Consider the following 14,120-nt stretch of genomic DNA (forward strand, 5'->3'; position numbering starts at 1 on the left):
AAAGCGGGTCTGGTGTTTGGCACTTGTGTTCTACTGGGTGCCAAAAACATTCTAGAAAATGGTTTAACTTGCCTTTGAGTAATTAAGTTGGTTTTTATCCAGATATTTGATTATTTACATTTGTTAGTGATTCATGGAGCACTAGGGGCAGACAGGAGACTGTTTGAAATATGTTGTGTGGTTTGGCAGATTTTTCTGTGATCGTAATAAGATAATAGTGAGGTAATAATAATATTCACTGTGCTTCCTGTAAATGTTTCTCAGTTTCCTGTCAGTGGGATAAACAAAAGGGAGAAACGGCTAGTTTGAGATTTGTTTAAAGTGTGTGCTGGGACCTCCAGGTCCATATCTTCTCCCTTTCGGTTTCTTTTCTATCAGCTGCTGCGGCTGTGATTTTGTTTTGCTGAAGAGTTGCTCTCAGTGAGACGCTGGGGACTTCTGCTGCAGGCCTGGGCCATCGGTTTCCTTTTCGTTACCTCATTGAGCAGGGCTCCTCTGAGGGGGGTGCCCAGACTGCAACCCTGTAAATACAGTTTTGCCTTCTGAACTGTGTCTGTGCTGTGGAATAAGAAACGATACCATTATCTGAACAGAAAGAAAATTCTAACTGAATTTAGAGACCAGTGGTAATGGGGAAACAAAAGGAGCCAACTCAAGTGCAGTACTGTCAAAGCTGTGTGAGTGGATTCAGTGCTTTTAGGCTGCTTGTCTATATCCTGGCTTTCCTGGCTGTCATTTCCAGAGTAGGCCTCGTGCTGTCCTTCCACATACTCCCTCAGGGAGGCCCTTGTTTGGAGTGTTGCTTCAGTTTCGATTTCTGCTCTCGACTCCGAGAGCTGAGTATTTAAAGGTAAGAGGAGGCGGATCACATTGCTGAGCTCGGGCACTGCGACAGCTGCTTCAGAGACGAGTTCTGTGTGGCAAGGAAGAGAGGTTCCAATTCTTGGTGAGTGAAAAACAAAATTCTACACCTGCATATGCATGTCTTTTTGTTTTTGAGGCTTTTTGTTTTTGAGGCAGTGGCTTTATGTTCTGTGTCAAATGTCTCTGTGCTCTTAATGGATCATGTGCTTGTGAAGTAAGGGGCATAACAGGAAGTACCAGTTCTTGCTGAGTGGGTCATAATATTGAAAATAAGCTTGCATAGCTGTAGGTGAGCTTACAGGTAGTTAAACACAGATGATCAATTGGGATTTCGGGTTATGTTACTCTGGATAATTTAAACTTTGTGGTACATCAGAAGAGAGAATCACAGCATAAAAAGGAAAGGAGGAATCGAGGAAGATGAGACACAGAAGAAACACTGCCAGCTTTCTTTGCTGTGTGAGCTGAGCATCGCTGATGAAGAGAAGTATCTGTCTTGTCTTCAAGCTCTTCAGCTTGGTGGCGATGAACCTGTACAGCTATCAGGAGGAGGTGGTCCAGATGGCTCTGGAGGGAAAGAACATTATCATATGGCTCCCCACTGGAGGGGGGAAGACCAGGGCGGCGGTGTATGTGACCAAGAGACACCTGCAGACAAAGCCCAGGGCGAAGGTGGCTGTCCTGGTCAACAAGGTAAGGCCCCAATCTGCCATGTTTGAGAACCATGGATCCAGCTGAACAAACAGGCTGCGGCGCTGAGCAGCGTTGTCAGTGAAGCTCTGTTAACCTTACCTGCAGTCGGTAACTTTGACTTGAAAGAAGACTGAATGTGATATAAAATAGATTATCATGGAAACTAGTTTAAGCACTTAGAGGTATAAATCAGAAGTCTGTTATGGAAAGAGGGGGAGTGTTTCAAATGCAGCACAGATCTACAGCAGTAGATCGGATTTAAACTGAAGTGTTTACAGCCTGGTTGTTGTAATGTGAATACGACTTCATTTCACTGGAAAAAATGAGAGATTATTTGGATTAAATGGGCAATCATCTGAATTTAATACTGTTTTTTCAGCATGTCACTGGGATAATTAGTGCTCAGATTTATTTTAGGAAGAGTAAAATACTGTACTGTACGTGGATAACAAATACTGTACTTTGTTAGCAGCTTCTGGAGTTCTCATGATTGTAAGGTCCATTGTTAACACAGAACATGTGAGCTGTGCTCTTTCAATGCCAGGGAAACGGAACCTGTCCCAAATCCCACATCTTTCCCTTTGGTGCAGGTGCACCTGGTGGACCAGCATTACAACAAGGAATTCCAGCCTTTCCTGGGGAATTCCTACGCCATCGCGCACATCAGCGGAGACTCCGACCAGAAGGATTTCTTTGCCAAAGTGGTGCAGGACAATGACATCATCATCTGCACAGCCCAGATCCTGGAGAACGCCCTGAAGAACACGGAGGAGGAGAAGCATGTGAAGCTCACAGGTACAGCGTTTAGCTCAGCAGCAGGTAGTTGGAATGTCCTCAGGTGCCCAGAAACAGTAGCTGATCTTCATTTGATCAGTGTTCAGCATCTTAAACAAGGTGGCAGACAGACCAGCCAATAAAGTCTGCACCTAGAAAGGTGTTTCCCAACAAAAGTTTTCAGAATAGTTAAATTTTTGTTTTGAACCAGTGCAGCAGCATGCAGCTCAATAAAAGGAACAAGCACAATGAAGGCAGCAGTGATGTGTCTTATCGCAGAATCTTATAAGATTTCCCAGGAACATGTTTTAGAGGTTGATCTGTAAACATCAAGTAATCTAGGATTATACTTAATGTGTTGAGGACCTTTCTGGACGGTCAACACGCTTTACAGGGGTGATGTGCAGCCCCACCTGCATGATGTAACAACAGCCAGACTGCACCAGTCCTCTCCCCACACACCAGCTCTCAGTGGGGAGGAGAACAGAGTGATGAAGTCAGTTCATAAATGGGGATTATTAGGAGGCCATGATTGGTAAGGGCCAATAGGAAAGTTGGCCAGGACACCGGGGTTACACCCCTACTCTTTTCAAGGAACGCCCTGGGATTTTTAATAACCACAGAGAGTCAGGACCTCATCAGAAGTAAGGGTGCCTTTTTACAGTAGAGTGTCCCCATCACTATACTGGGACAGTAGGATTCACACAGACCGCAGGGTGACCACCCCCTACTGGCCCCACTAACACCTCTTCCAGCAGCAACCTTAGCTTTCCCAGTATAGTGTATACCTAGAAGAGCATGTCAATTCCTGTCATTTCTAGTGTGCAATGACCTGCCTGGCTCCTCTGAGAGACCCAGAGTACCATGAGCCTCCCTAACCTTGCCCTCTTCCCTGTGGCAGACTTCACGCTCCTCATCTTCGACGAGTGCCACCACACCCACAAGGATGCTGTGTACAATAAGATCATGGAGTGCTTCCTCGCCATGAAGCTGCAGAGGCAGGGGGACTTGCCTCAGGTGCTCGGTCTCACTGCCTCCCCAGGGACCGGAGGGGCCAAGACCTTTGAGGGAGCCATGGAGCACGTGCTGCAGGTCTGTGCCTCTCCTGACACCCGGACCCTCTCCTGAACACAGGCTTGCCGGAGTGCACTTGCCCTGAATCGCACCGACAGAAAGAGAAGCTCCCAGATTCAAAGTGCGATGCACATGGGAATCCTCGTGCACAAGCACACACACGGACATTGGCCCCAGACAGATGCACACACAACAGGTACGGTGCATCACACACCGAGCTGTGCAGCTAGTGAGACAGATTCAGAAGCAGGAAACATCGGCACAGAAGACATGGGTCTGTACACATCTGGAGCAAATTGCCCAGCTATGTTTGTCTCTTTAAGGAGACAGCGGGACAAGATCTCCAGTTCATTAGGCTCCTTGTTTGTTTTTATTTTCTCATTAGCGCTGCAGACAGTGGAGAGGAATTCTTTTTACAGCTTACAGTACACAGTACACTATGAGCACATTTTCAGTTTTTCTTTCCAGTTAATTTAAAAAGGTTGTACAAATGATTGCATAGCCTCAAGTCAGTGAATGCAGTCTCCCCTAAGTTGAACATTTTCTCTCCCCAATAAACTGAAACCAAATAATCTGGTTTTTGGACACAAAATAGGAGGCATTTTTGAGAGGAAACAGCGATCCGTGTCTCTTCAGTACCAAGTGAGGTGTTGTGACTCTGATTGTCATCTCTCTGATGTGCTGTTTGCATCGGCAGATCTGTGCGAACCTTGACGCGGCGGCCATCGTCTCCTCGAAAGTGCACCACAAAGAGCTGCAAGCGAAAGTCCCCAAGCCGAGAAAGCAGTACGACATCGTCAATCCGCGACTGCTGGTGGGTGACTCTACTGTTTCACATGAGCTGCGGGTGAAGAGCTTCCCATGAGAATCACACCTGTACCTAACTGTACTACTGACAGATCATGAAACCCTTGCTACCCCACAGCTTCAGGATACTTAGGCTCAGTTCAAGAGTTGGGTGTCTGTCTATGTGGAGTTCATATGGTCTCTATTTGTGTGGACTTCTACTGAGGCTTCACTTTCCTCCCATCTGTGCTTCTGAGAGCAGCCCCAGCTTCCTACAGTTATGTGATATGCTTGCTCCATCCCTCCATTTTTTTAACCACTTAATCTAATACAGGGTTGCAGGGGAGTCAGAGACTGTCCCCACAAGCAGCTGGCACAAAGCAGGATGCACACCTAAACAGGGCGCTAGTCCACAGCAGGCTCAAACAAGCTCACACCAGAGCCACTTTTCCCAGAAGCCAACGAGCCTACCTGTATGTCTTTAAACTATGGGAGGAAACGCAGGGAGAACTTGCAAACTCCACATAGACAGTGCCCTAAGCTCCAGAATTGAACCCAGCACTGTGAGACAGGGATGCTGAGCACTGCACCACATGCTGCCCATGTGACGTGCTCGCCACATTTTAATAGAAATGGCTGGTTTATTTTTAACGGTTGTCTCCAGCCATTTGTGATCGACCTCTAGCTGTAGCTGATGGGACAGTGTCAGTCAGTGAGGGCTGACCTCTTTGGTTATCCTAGGACCCCTTTGGGGACAAGCTGAAGGAGATGATGAGGCAGATTCACAACTACATGGATGCTGAAGGGATCAGCCGGACGTTTGGCACTCAGGAGTACGAGCAGGAGGTGGTGCTGCTGGAGAAGAGAGGTGAGCAGGGGGCACATCTCAGCCGTTTCTTTCTGCAGCTGCACTCGAGACATTTCTTTCAGAAAGTATCAGCTGAGAACTCCAGTTTCCACCAGTGTTCTCCGACAGTGAATCCAGTTAAATGGAACAAGGATGGGGCAGAGAGGGTGTTGCCAGGTCCCCTAAGGAACCATCCCCAAAATATTATATTAAAACTGGACAAGAAGAATTGAAAATAAGCTCAGTTTGAGTCGGGATTGATTTCAGTTCTTAAACTTGTTGCAGTTTACCTTTTAACTATGGTATTTCATAAACAATTTTTTTCAGTAGAAAAAGAAACTTGCAAATGATCCACTCCAGCGCCTTGTTAGTTAAGGTTTCATTAAGGTAATTAAGCAGGGCTGGAATAAAAAACAGCAGATGTGTGGGCCTCTAGGACCAGGACTGGGAACCTGCGCTGTAAGGGCTGGTCAAGATCTGTCCTGCAGGGGCTGGTCAAGATCTGTACTGCAGGGCCTGGTGAAGCCGTGCCCTGCAGGGCCTGGTCAAGCCGTGCCCTGCAGGGCCTGGTCAAGCCGTGCCCTGCAGGGCCTGGTCAAGCCGTGCCCTGCAGGGCCTGGTCAAGCCGTGCCCTGCAGGAGCTGGTCAAGCCATGTCCTGTATGACTGGTAGATGGCTCTTTAGGCACTGGGGCTGGTCAGTACTGATGTCAGAACAGAGAAAGGACAGTGGCGGAGCAGGCTGGAGCAGTTTCAGGCAGTTGCCATGACTTTGTCTCCCTGCAGGCGCGGAAGAGGGGAACAGGCAGATGAGTCAGTGCGCCCTGCACCTGCGCAAGTACAACGACTCGCTGCTGATCAACGACACCGTGCGCATGGTCGATGCCTTGACCGTGCTGGAGGACTTCTACAGCGTGCAGAGGGCCACCCGCACTGGCCTGGACCACACCGACCGCTTCCTGTTCGCACTCTTCCAGAGTGAGTTTCCCCTCCGTAGCCTTCGCTGCCCCCGACTTTGTACCCTTCCGCCAAAACACCACAACCTTCTGCTCACTTGGCCTTCTTGGAGTCAGACAGTACAAAAACACATCCTTTTTACAGATCGGAGTGAACAAACCGAGAAGCTGAACTGTTGGGGGCAACTTCAAATGATGAAAATCTGTGGTCTGGTTAAAAACAGCTTGCTGGTAGCAGGCTCCAGAAATAAGAACTCCTATTTCCATGCAAAAAATATTGATTTAGGGAAGCTGTGAAGGTATTGCTTGTAGTTACAGATGAGCTGCTGTTCAGCTTCACCTTCAATAAACGTGCCTCGTATGCGCTCATCCAGTCCGAGGAGTCTGACAGCCAGGCACCTGGGTGTGTGCTTGATTGCCATGTGCCCGGTTGTGTTTTCATGCCCAGATAGTGAGACGGAGCTGCAGCGCCTGGCTGCCCAGCGGTGTTTTGAGAACCCGCGCCTGGCTGTGCTGGAGCGGACCCTGCTGGACCAGTTCGGGGCTCAGGGGAAGTCGCGCGGGATCCTCTTCTCCAAGACCCGCACCAGCACCCGCTGCCTGGACAGCTGGGTCTCCTCCAACCCGCAACTGCAGCAGGCCGGCATCCGGGCCGCCATCCTCACCGGGGCCGGGGTCAGCAACCAGGCGGGCCACATGACGCAGGTACCCCACACGAGCTGCCAGCTGGAGCCCCCACTGGGCTGGCATCGGCGCGATTGCGACAGACACAGAGGTCTCGTCATCCTCTGGAACCGCGACACCTCTTGTCTTCGGTGGACTGGGCCACCCTCCACAGCTTTCTCGAAAGCCAGGAAGTTAAAAGGCAGGCGGTACCTCCTTTGATGGCTGGTGGCTATTTGATCTGAGGATCTCATGCAACTGGAATGGAAACCAGGAGTGTGAGGCTCAGCGTTCAGTTCAGCATGGTAGCTTGTTCCAGACCCTCACCACTCTTTGCGTAAAGTAGTGCTTTCTGTTCCCCACTTTCCCAGACTCTCCATTTGATTTGCATCCTCTGGTTTGCTTCTTTGCCGATCCCAAAGATGTGCTTCAGCCGGACGTAGCCGAAATGTTTTGGAACCGAGGGTTCGGAATACTTCAGCTTCCCATTGTATTTCTCTGTTCCACACTAAAGCTTTTCCCTTCGGTCAGCGCAGGGCTTTGCTTCAGCGGGTTATGACTCGGGTCCGCCTGTGCTCTTTGCAGCGGAAGCAACAGGAGACTATCCAGCGGTTCCGGGACGGCGAGCTGAACTTGCTGATTTCCACCAGCGTGGCTGAGGAGGGCCTGGACATCCCCGAGTGTAACCTGGTGGTCCGCTATGGCCTCATCACCAATGAGATCGCCATGAAACAGGTGGGCACACCACAGGGGCTGGGCACCTCATGCGCATCTTGGCACAAGAGAGCAGAGTGAAAAGGAGCTGTGGCTCGATTAGCCGTTTTGTAACTGCTTCATCTAGTTCAGGGTCGCAAGGGAGATGAAGTCTATCCCAGCAAGCAACGGGTGCAAGGCAGGGTCCACCCTGGGTGGGACGCCAGTCCATCGCAGGGCACACACAGATACAGGCACACACACTCACACCAGGGCCAGTTTTCACAGAAGCCAATTAACCCGCTGAGAGCTGGTGTGTGGGGAGCGTTCTGGCGCACTATGGCCCCTGTCGCATCACCCAGGTGGGGCTGCACACTGGTGGTGGTGGAGGGGCTCCCCATTACCTGTAAAGCGCTTTGAGTGGAGCGTCCAGGAAAGTGCTATATAAGTGTAAGCAATTATTCTTAATTATAATTAACTTATCACTATGTTTGGACTGTGGGAGGAAACCAACAGGGAGAACATACAGACTGCACGCAGGAGGGACGCTACAGGGCTTGCTGTGTCACTAAGAGCCGAGAGAGAGCCTTGACTGACTAATCTCACTCAGCTAGTTGCACATCAGTCCCGGTTGCACAGGATCCAGACTCATAGAGCTCAACCTAAACTGCATAAACTGTAAGGTTTGTGTGGCGTTACAAACTGAGCCACTTAGGAGGCCCTATTATTATATGCACATAAGGTGCAGTCATGGAGTGGCAGTTAGTGCTGCTTTTTCATAGGTTTTGGGCTGTGGCACCGGGACACCTTCTGCGTGGAGTATGCATGTTCACCCCAGATTCCGGTTTTGGTCACGCTCCCTCTCTCCGGTGTTCCCAGGCCAGCGGGCGTGCCCGGGCCGAGGCCAGCGTGTACTCGGTGGTGGCACCACAGGGCGGGCGGGAGCTGAGGAGGGAGAAGACCAACGAGTACCTGGAGGGGCTGATGGAGAGGGCCATCGACGAGGTGCAGCGCATGCCCCCCCGCGAGTACATGCTCAAGGTGCGTCACTCTGCAGCCTGACCACTCCGCTGGCTTCATGCCAGGCGCCCTGACTTCCAGTCCTCAGAGTTACCCCACATTAACCTGCTAGATGACTGATCTTCTAATGCTCCTCCTCCTGCTGCCACTACTTCCTCAAGTATGGTGCTTGTAAGGCCTCCGGCACAAGAGGAGTTTTTTAATTACTCTTACTGTAAATACTGGCTTATTTGGCCTACACTTTATTTGCACCCATTTATACAGCCTGTGACAATTTGGGTGAAGTCGGTCAAGCGGTACAACAGCAGTGTCACGCCTGGGATTTGAACCCACAGCCTTTCTGGTTCCAAGTCCTGAGCCCTGACCTTTCTAGTTCCCACTGTTGAATATGATTGCATTGACTATAAAGGTGATAGAATCATTTCCCATTATTATTCCATTGGCTAAGCATACAGAACTCATAAAGTTACTTTGACTAGAGATCAGTCATTTTGAGCGGGATCGTTGGCGATCTCAGGAGCACGGTCCCACAGTTGCACTGACACCGGTCTTGCCGTTTCAGATCCGGGAGCTGCAGAAGGAGGCGGTCATCGCTCGCCACCTGGCGAAGGAGAAGGCGGAGGGCAAGAGGAGCCGCTACGGGCCGGCCGACGTGCGCCTGCACTGCCGCCGCTGCAACACCGCGGTTTGCCACGGCAACGACCTGCAGGTCATCGAGAACAACCACCACGTCGTGGTCAACCCCCTGTTCGAGTGAGCGAAGATTCTCTGTTCGTTCTTCCTCTGCCTGAATCTCCAGCATCCCCTTACCCCCTAATCTCTGATGCGTGTTTCCGTTCTGTTGTTGCCCTGGTTTTTCACCTGTGGCGCTGAAACCCTATATGCACTCTATTTAGCGACCAGCCTTCAGACAAAGGCATCTGTTTGTACTTTGTGGGTCAGGCAAAGACCTGGTCAAGCAGCCTGATGTTTGTGTTACGAAAGGGACAGTTCTGGGGTGCTCGTTTTGATATGGCTGGGCCCAGCCGACGCGGCGATGGCTCTGTCACTGTTAAAACTGTCATTTTTTTTCCCTGCTGGCTTTTCAGGTACTACTACCAAAAGGGCGGAAAGGTCATCCTTCCACGGACGTTTGAAGACTGGGAGCCGGGCTGTGCAATTAGCTGCGCTGGTTGTGGCCAGGTAAGTACAGCTGTGCCCACCTTATACCCTCACACTGGGGGAGCTGGCCTGGGCTGAGACTGGGCAGTGTACCCACAGAGTGGGGGAGCTGGCCTGGGCTGAGACTGGATATTCCCCCAGTGCTTGGGCAGTTGCTGAGTTGATTGCTTGTATCTTAATTATCCAAGAAAAGGGATTCAAGTGTTGCAGAGGTACAGGATGCGGGTGGACATGCTTTTGTGCACTTGTACTGAAAATGCAGACAGTAGCACGTAATGCGGAACTGTATTGCCCTCAGCAAAGTCAAGTTTAAAGCCCCTGCAAGGCCTACCTCCTCACCCCCCTGCAGTCATCTGCCCCATCAGCTGTAGAGACCTGTGCACTGACTCATCCTTCTGGGCCATGGTTGTCAGGAGCGGTCTGAGGAATTCCATCAAGCCATTTCGGAAGAGCTCCCACAGAAGTGCACTCCCAAGCCCTGCGAGTTCCCAAGAAACTTGGAAGGGAAAATCATTTCTCCACTACAGCCTTTCCGATAGGCCGGGCAGAATGGCTGATCTCATCCGCATCCGCGTGAATGTGGTGTGTGCTTCCCAAAACAGTCCCGTGATCTAAGTGTGTGCTTATTTCTCGCCGCGCAGGAGTGGGGCATGGAGATGATCTTTAAGGGAGTGATTCTGCCCAATCTGTCCATCAAAAACTTCGTCATGGAGACCCCCGACGGACGCTTCTCCAAGAAGCAGTGGAAAGACGCCCCCTTCAGCATGGACGAGTTTGACTACATCAAGTACTGCGAGAGAAAGTTCTCCGACTCCCTGGGTGACTTGGCCTAACACCATTCACAAAGCCCCTCAGATTTTAATCCTCTTAAATTGTTCACACCATGGATTCTGTTTTACACATGTGCGACAGAGATGCCTTTCTATTTTTACATATAGAGAAAGTGCTTGGGCTTGAATTCTGTCCTTGTTGTCAAAGACCCGTTTTTGAGTTCAGGGCTTTGTGGATGTCCTGCTCGCCAGATGTAGGATCAATGAAATACTGCAGCCTCCTTCAGTGCCCCTTGAACCAGGTTTTATCTCTGCTCTTGCTAGGGTGGTGGGACTATCCCATGAAATTTTCCAGCCGATTATTTTAATGAACTGCACAGCTCCGCGTGTTCGGTGGAGTGCTGAATACTGGCTCGTGGATAAAGAAGCATCCCTGAGGCTCACAGTTTGAATACTGGCATTAATTACAGTTGCCCTTTCAGAAAGTGCCTTTCCAGTCCTCTCTTCTCCTCTTTCCCGGTATTCAAGTCTCTGAAGAAACGCTTTAATTTGGCTGTCACCAATGTACTTATTTTTCTGGAAAATTACTGAACGTAATTATTGAGACGGACAAGGCAGAGCTAAAGAAATGAACTGACATGTCTTAATCACAGCCTGGCAGTTCCTTTCAAATGATAAGTGACCCAGTGCAGACCAGACTCAATCTGTCTTGTTGTTTTTTTTATTTTGACTTCAGAGCTCCCAGTCTTTTTTTTAATTCAAGTTGCACATGGAGGGAGGGCCTGTTTTGGGAAAACCACTGATTTGCAGGCAGGGCTTTTACTGAGCAGAACAGAAAATGTTCTCAAAAGAGGGCCTATAATAATGGATGACAGGGGATCGTGTGTGCAACACTTTTTTTTGCTCATCTTCTCCTAAGACGGTAGTGTGTAATTTGTAACCGCAGAGTGTCATTTCCTTTTCAGTGAAAACTGGCTTTTTTTTTTTTACTGTTGCCTTTTCAGCACACAATATTTCTTGGGTAAACGACTTTCTGCACTGCAAGGACTCTGAGATCCTAGAGGTCTTGTGTGTCAGTTGTTTTTCAAGATCTGCTCCAAAGCAGTCCTCTGTGTGTTGCAATAGTGAGAAAGTGTAAACCAGATAAGCTGCTGACCATGGTATAGACTTGATGAAGACGAGCAGTTGTGTATCATCAGCGTGCGATATTGTATTACACATACCAATGCCCTTGGTCAGGTTAGTGCACCTGCATTGTCTGTGCCCAAGGTCTCTGTTGTTGTCTTTCTAAGGCCACAATCCTGCATGCTAAGCTTTTTTAGCTCAAAGGCGTCTGTGTTCCAGGATTTAGTCAGCAGTTCTTTAAAAGCAGCACATGGATTCGGGTTGAAGGTGATCCTTTCAGTCACAATGCCTGCTGCACGTACAAATCAGTGCAGGTTTTAGGTTATGCATAGATTTTTTAATTCAACATTCCTGTCATCTCTGTACTGTTTTAGGAAACGTATGTTGAACATAGTTACTAAAACACTGCTGCTCACAAATGCACTTTAATTTCCCTTTAGAGAAATGCAAACATTTGTACTGAATTACATCAGGTACTTAGTTGACTCATTTTACCTCTAGATGGCAGTGTTGTTTAGTGTAACTGGAGTGACCAAATGGGGAAACTAATTCCGTGTTTTATTCTGTATTTTGTTTTGTTTTTTTCAGATGTCTGGTTCATTTATATGTTTTAAATTGTTTATTCCTTATAGAGAACTGAATAAAGTTTTTTTTTGTCTCATTAAACATAATCAAAAGAGTTGTTTTCTGTGGGTATTGACAGGCTGTTATCGAGAGCACTGGTTAGTCAGAACTGAGTAAACTAATACACAGGCCAAAAGACTGAAATAGAGTACCTCATTCCCAAGAGAGCTCAAGGTTATAATGGCAGGATCCTACGTTGTACTGGGTGAAACATGCAAAAAGAATTGATGTCCTGGGACCAACTCCCAAAAACAAGTCTGCCTTGTTTCCCTAACTAGTCATGGTCAGTGGGCCAGGGGACAGAAAAAGGACTTTAAGGCCAGACTGATGAAGACGTAGCATCAAATGGGCTTCATGCTGACCCCTCATGCTTTTCATGTTGACCCATGTGGTGGTGGACTTCTGCTCTTTGAGAGCCTGGCTTCTATAACGCAGCACAAACACTTTCTCGCCTGAGTTGTGGTAGATCCTGGACAGGCCTCCCTGCTTCACTGTCAACTCTGGAGTAAGGAGGGAACACCAGATCGATCGGCCCTGATGCACAAAGATGACAAACAACAAGAATGGAGTTTCTGGACCGTGATATTATGGTGACCATGCGGCTGAAGGGGTGGTCTGACCTCTGAACTGTGGTTTCAGCTGTCAGTTAAGCGTTTCAGATTGAAGCTGATATTTAACACGAGGGGGTTAACTGCTGTCCCCGCTCCAAGGGCAGTTGTAGGTGCTCAGTAGGCCTCTGATCTGCCCTCCTCCTGTCGCTATGTATGCCCTTTTTCAGATGTTTCTTTTTCCTATTATTTATGCTGTTGTAGGAAGATTTTAATCAGCGGTTTGACTGAAGCTGGCTTTTCACTTTGTTGAACAATTGCAAAATATCTGTCCCACAGTATAGTAATCCTACTCGGAACACACAGCATGTATCGGCGCTGTAATGTGTTAACGTCGCAGGAGTCTCGTCACGAACATTTGCATGTTTTGTTTGTTTTTGAAGCTATTCTCGCGACACTTAATTTGCCCATCTGCAAAAATTAATTATAACCGAGGACGTGCTGTACATTTCTGTTGGGGTTTTTTTTTTTTTGTGTTCAGGCGTCGCTCCGTGATTGAGATTTCATTTGGTCTTTCATTGCGTGTTGTTATTAATCAGCCTGAAACCACCGCTTTGTCTTCTCTCTGTGGCGCAGAGTCCGTGTTTGTCAAGCCGCAGATTCAACGAGTGCTCTTAAGACGGGCCCCAGCCTTTGAGCGCGCCAGAGGAACAGCTGTACCGCAATTAATAATGAAGGAGCCGCGCTAACAAGCTCGTTTGGGGTCTTTTAAGGGAATTGTTTGAGCTTTGCCGTGATGCCTGTTTAACTCGTTCGTGTGTTCGCTGGGCTTGGCGAGTATAACGCACCCGCAGCCTGAGTGACACTCTTGACGCAATTTTTATGCTTTATTTATAACTATTAACCAAAGCACTTCCACTTCCTTCAGCAGGGTCGGATCGGTTTGACATCACTTCATTCATTCACATGTCGGCTTCTTTCAAATTCCACCCCTTTCCTGCCTGCTCTAGAACTGAGAATGGTTGGCACTTCTTTACACAAAGGGTTGTGGGAGAATGGAACAAGCTGCCCAGCCCTAATGTGGAAACTGATACCCTGGCTTCTTTCATGTCTCAGCAGGAGGAGATCCTTGGATCAGTTAATTAATGGCAAGCAAACGAGCTTGATGGACCAAATGGCTTCTTCTTGTTTGTAATTATTCTTATAGTTAGAATTAAATAAGTAAATAACCTTTCTTATTTCTTACAGAGTGTGTCTCTACATACATGTATTGCATGTGGCAATTGCAGCAGGACTTTGAAAAAGGGGAATAAAATGTGCACTTCTGCAAAGTTGTTCAGTTATTCTGTGGGCTTTCAGTGCTCATCTGATTAGTCAGCGGACTCAGCGCACTCAGGTCCACCAGTCTCACGGGGTTGTCACAGGACTGCTAGCTGAAATGCAATCCAGATTTTCCTAATGACAAGGAGCAATAAGGCAGCACCGTCTTTAATAATAGAAGAACGACTTGGCTGGATCTGGAA

At 48.5% G+C, this 14,120-nt stretch overlaps 1 protein-coding gene across 2 annotated transcripts; it reads left to right on the top strand.

The window, feature by feature from the left end:
• The first annotated feature begins 792 nt into the window (after positions 1 to 792).
• dhx58 (DEXH (Asp-Glu-X-His) box polypeptide 58) lies at positions 793 to 12,102 on the top strand. Of its 2 annotated transcripts, none has more exons than XM_088622580.1 (13): positions 793 to 946; positions 1,353 to 1,557; positions 2,148 to 2,352; positions 3,233 to 3,423; positions 4,103 to 4,219; positions 4,933 to 5,059; positions 5,824 to 6,015; positions 6,442 to 6,698; positions 7,242 to 7,391; positions 8,229 to 8,390; positions 8,932 to 9,122; positions 9,458 to 9,551; positions 10,172 to 12,102. In XM_088622580.1, the coding sequence occupies exons 2-13, from the start codon at positions 1,390 to 1,392 to the stop codon at positions 10,361 to 10,363; spliced, it is 2,046 nt and encodes a 681-aa protein (XP_088478706.1). In that variant the 5' UTR covers positions 793 to 946; positions 1,353 to 1,389; the 3' UTR covers positions 10,364 to 12,102. The 2 variants fall into 2 exon arrangements, with proteins under 2 accessions (XP_088478706.1, XP_088478705.1); XM_088622579.1 differs by having other exon boundaries at positions 795 to 946; positions 1,372 to 1,557.
• The last annotated feature ends 2,018 nt before the right edge of the window (positions 12,103 to 14,120 follow it).

Source organism: Lepisosteus platostomus, chromosome 28, assembly GCF_059453375.1.
Source record: "Lepisosteus platostomus isolate fLepPlt1 chromosome 28, fLepPlt1.hap1, whole genome shotgun sequence".
In the NCBI taxonomy this organism is placed as follows: domain Eukaryota; kingdom Metazoa; phylum Chordata; class Actinopteri; order Semionotiformes; family Lepisosteidae; genus Lepisosteus; species Lepisosteus platostomus.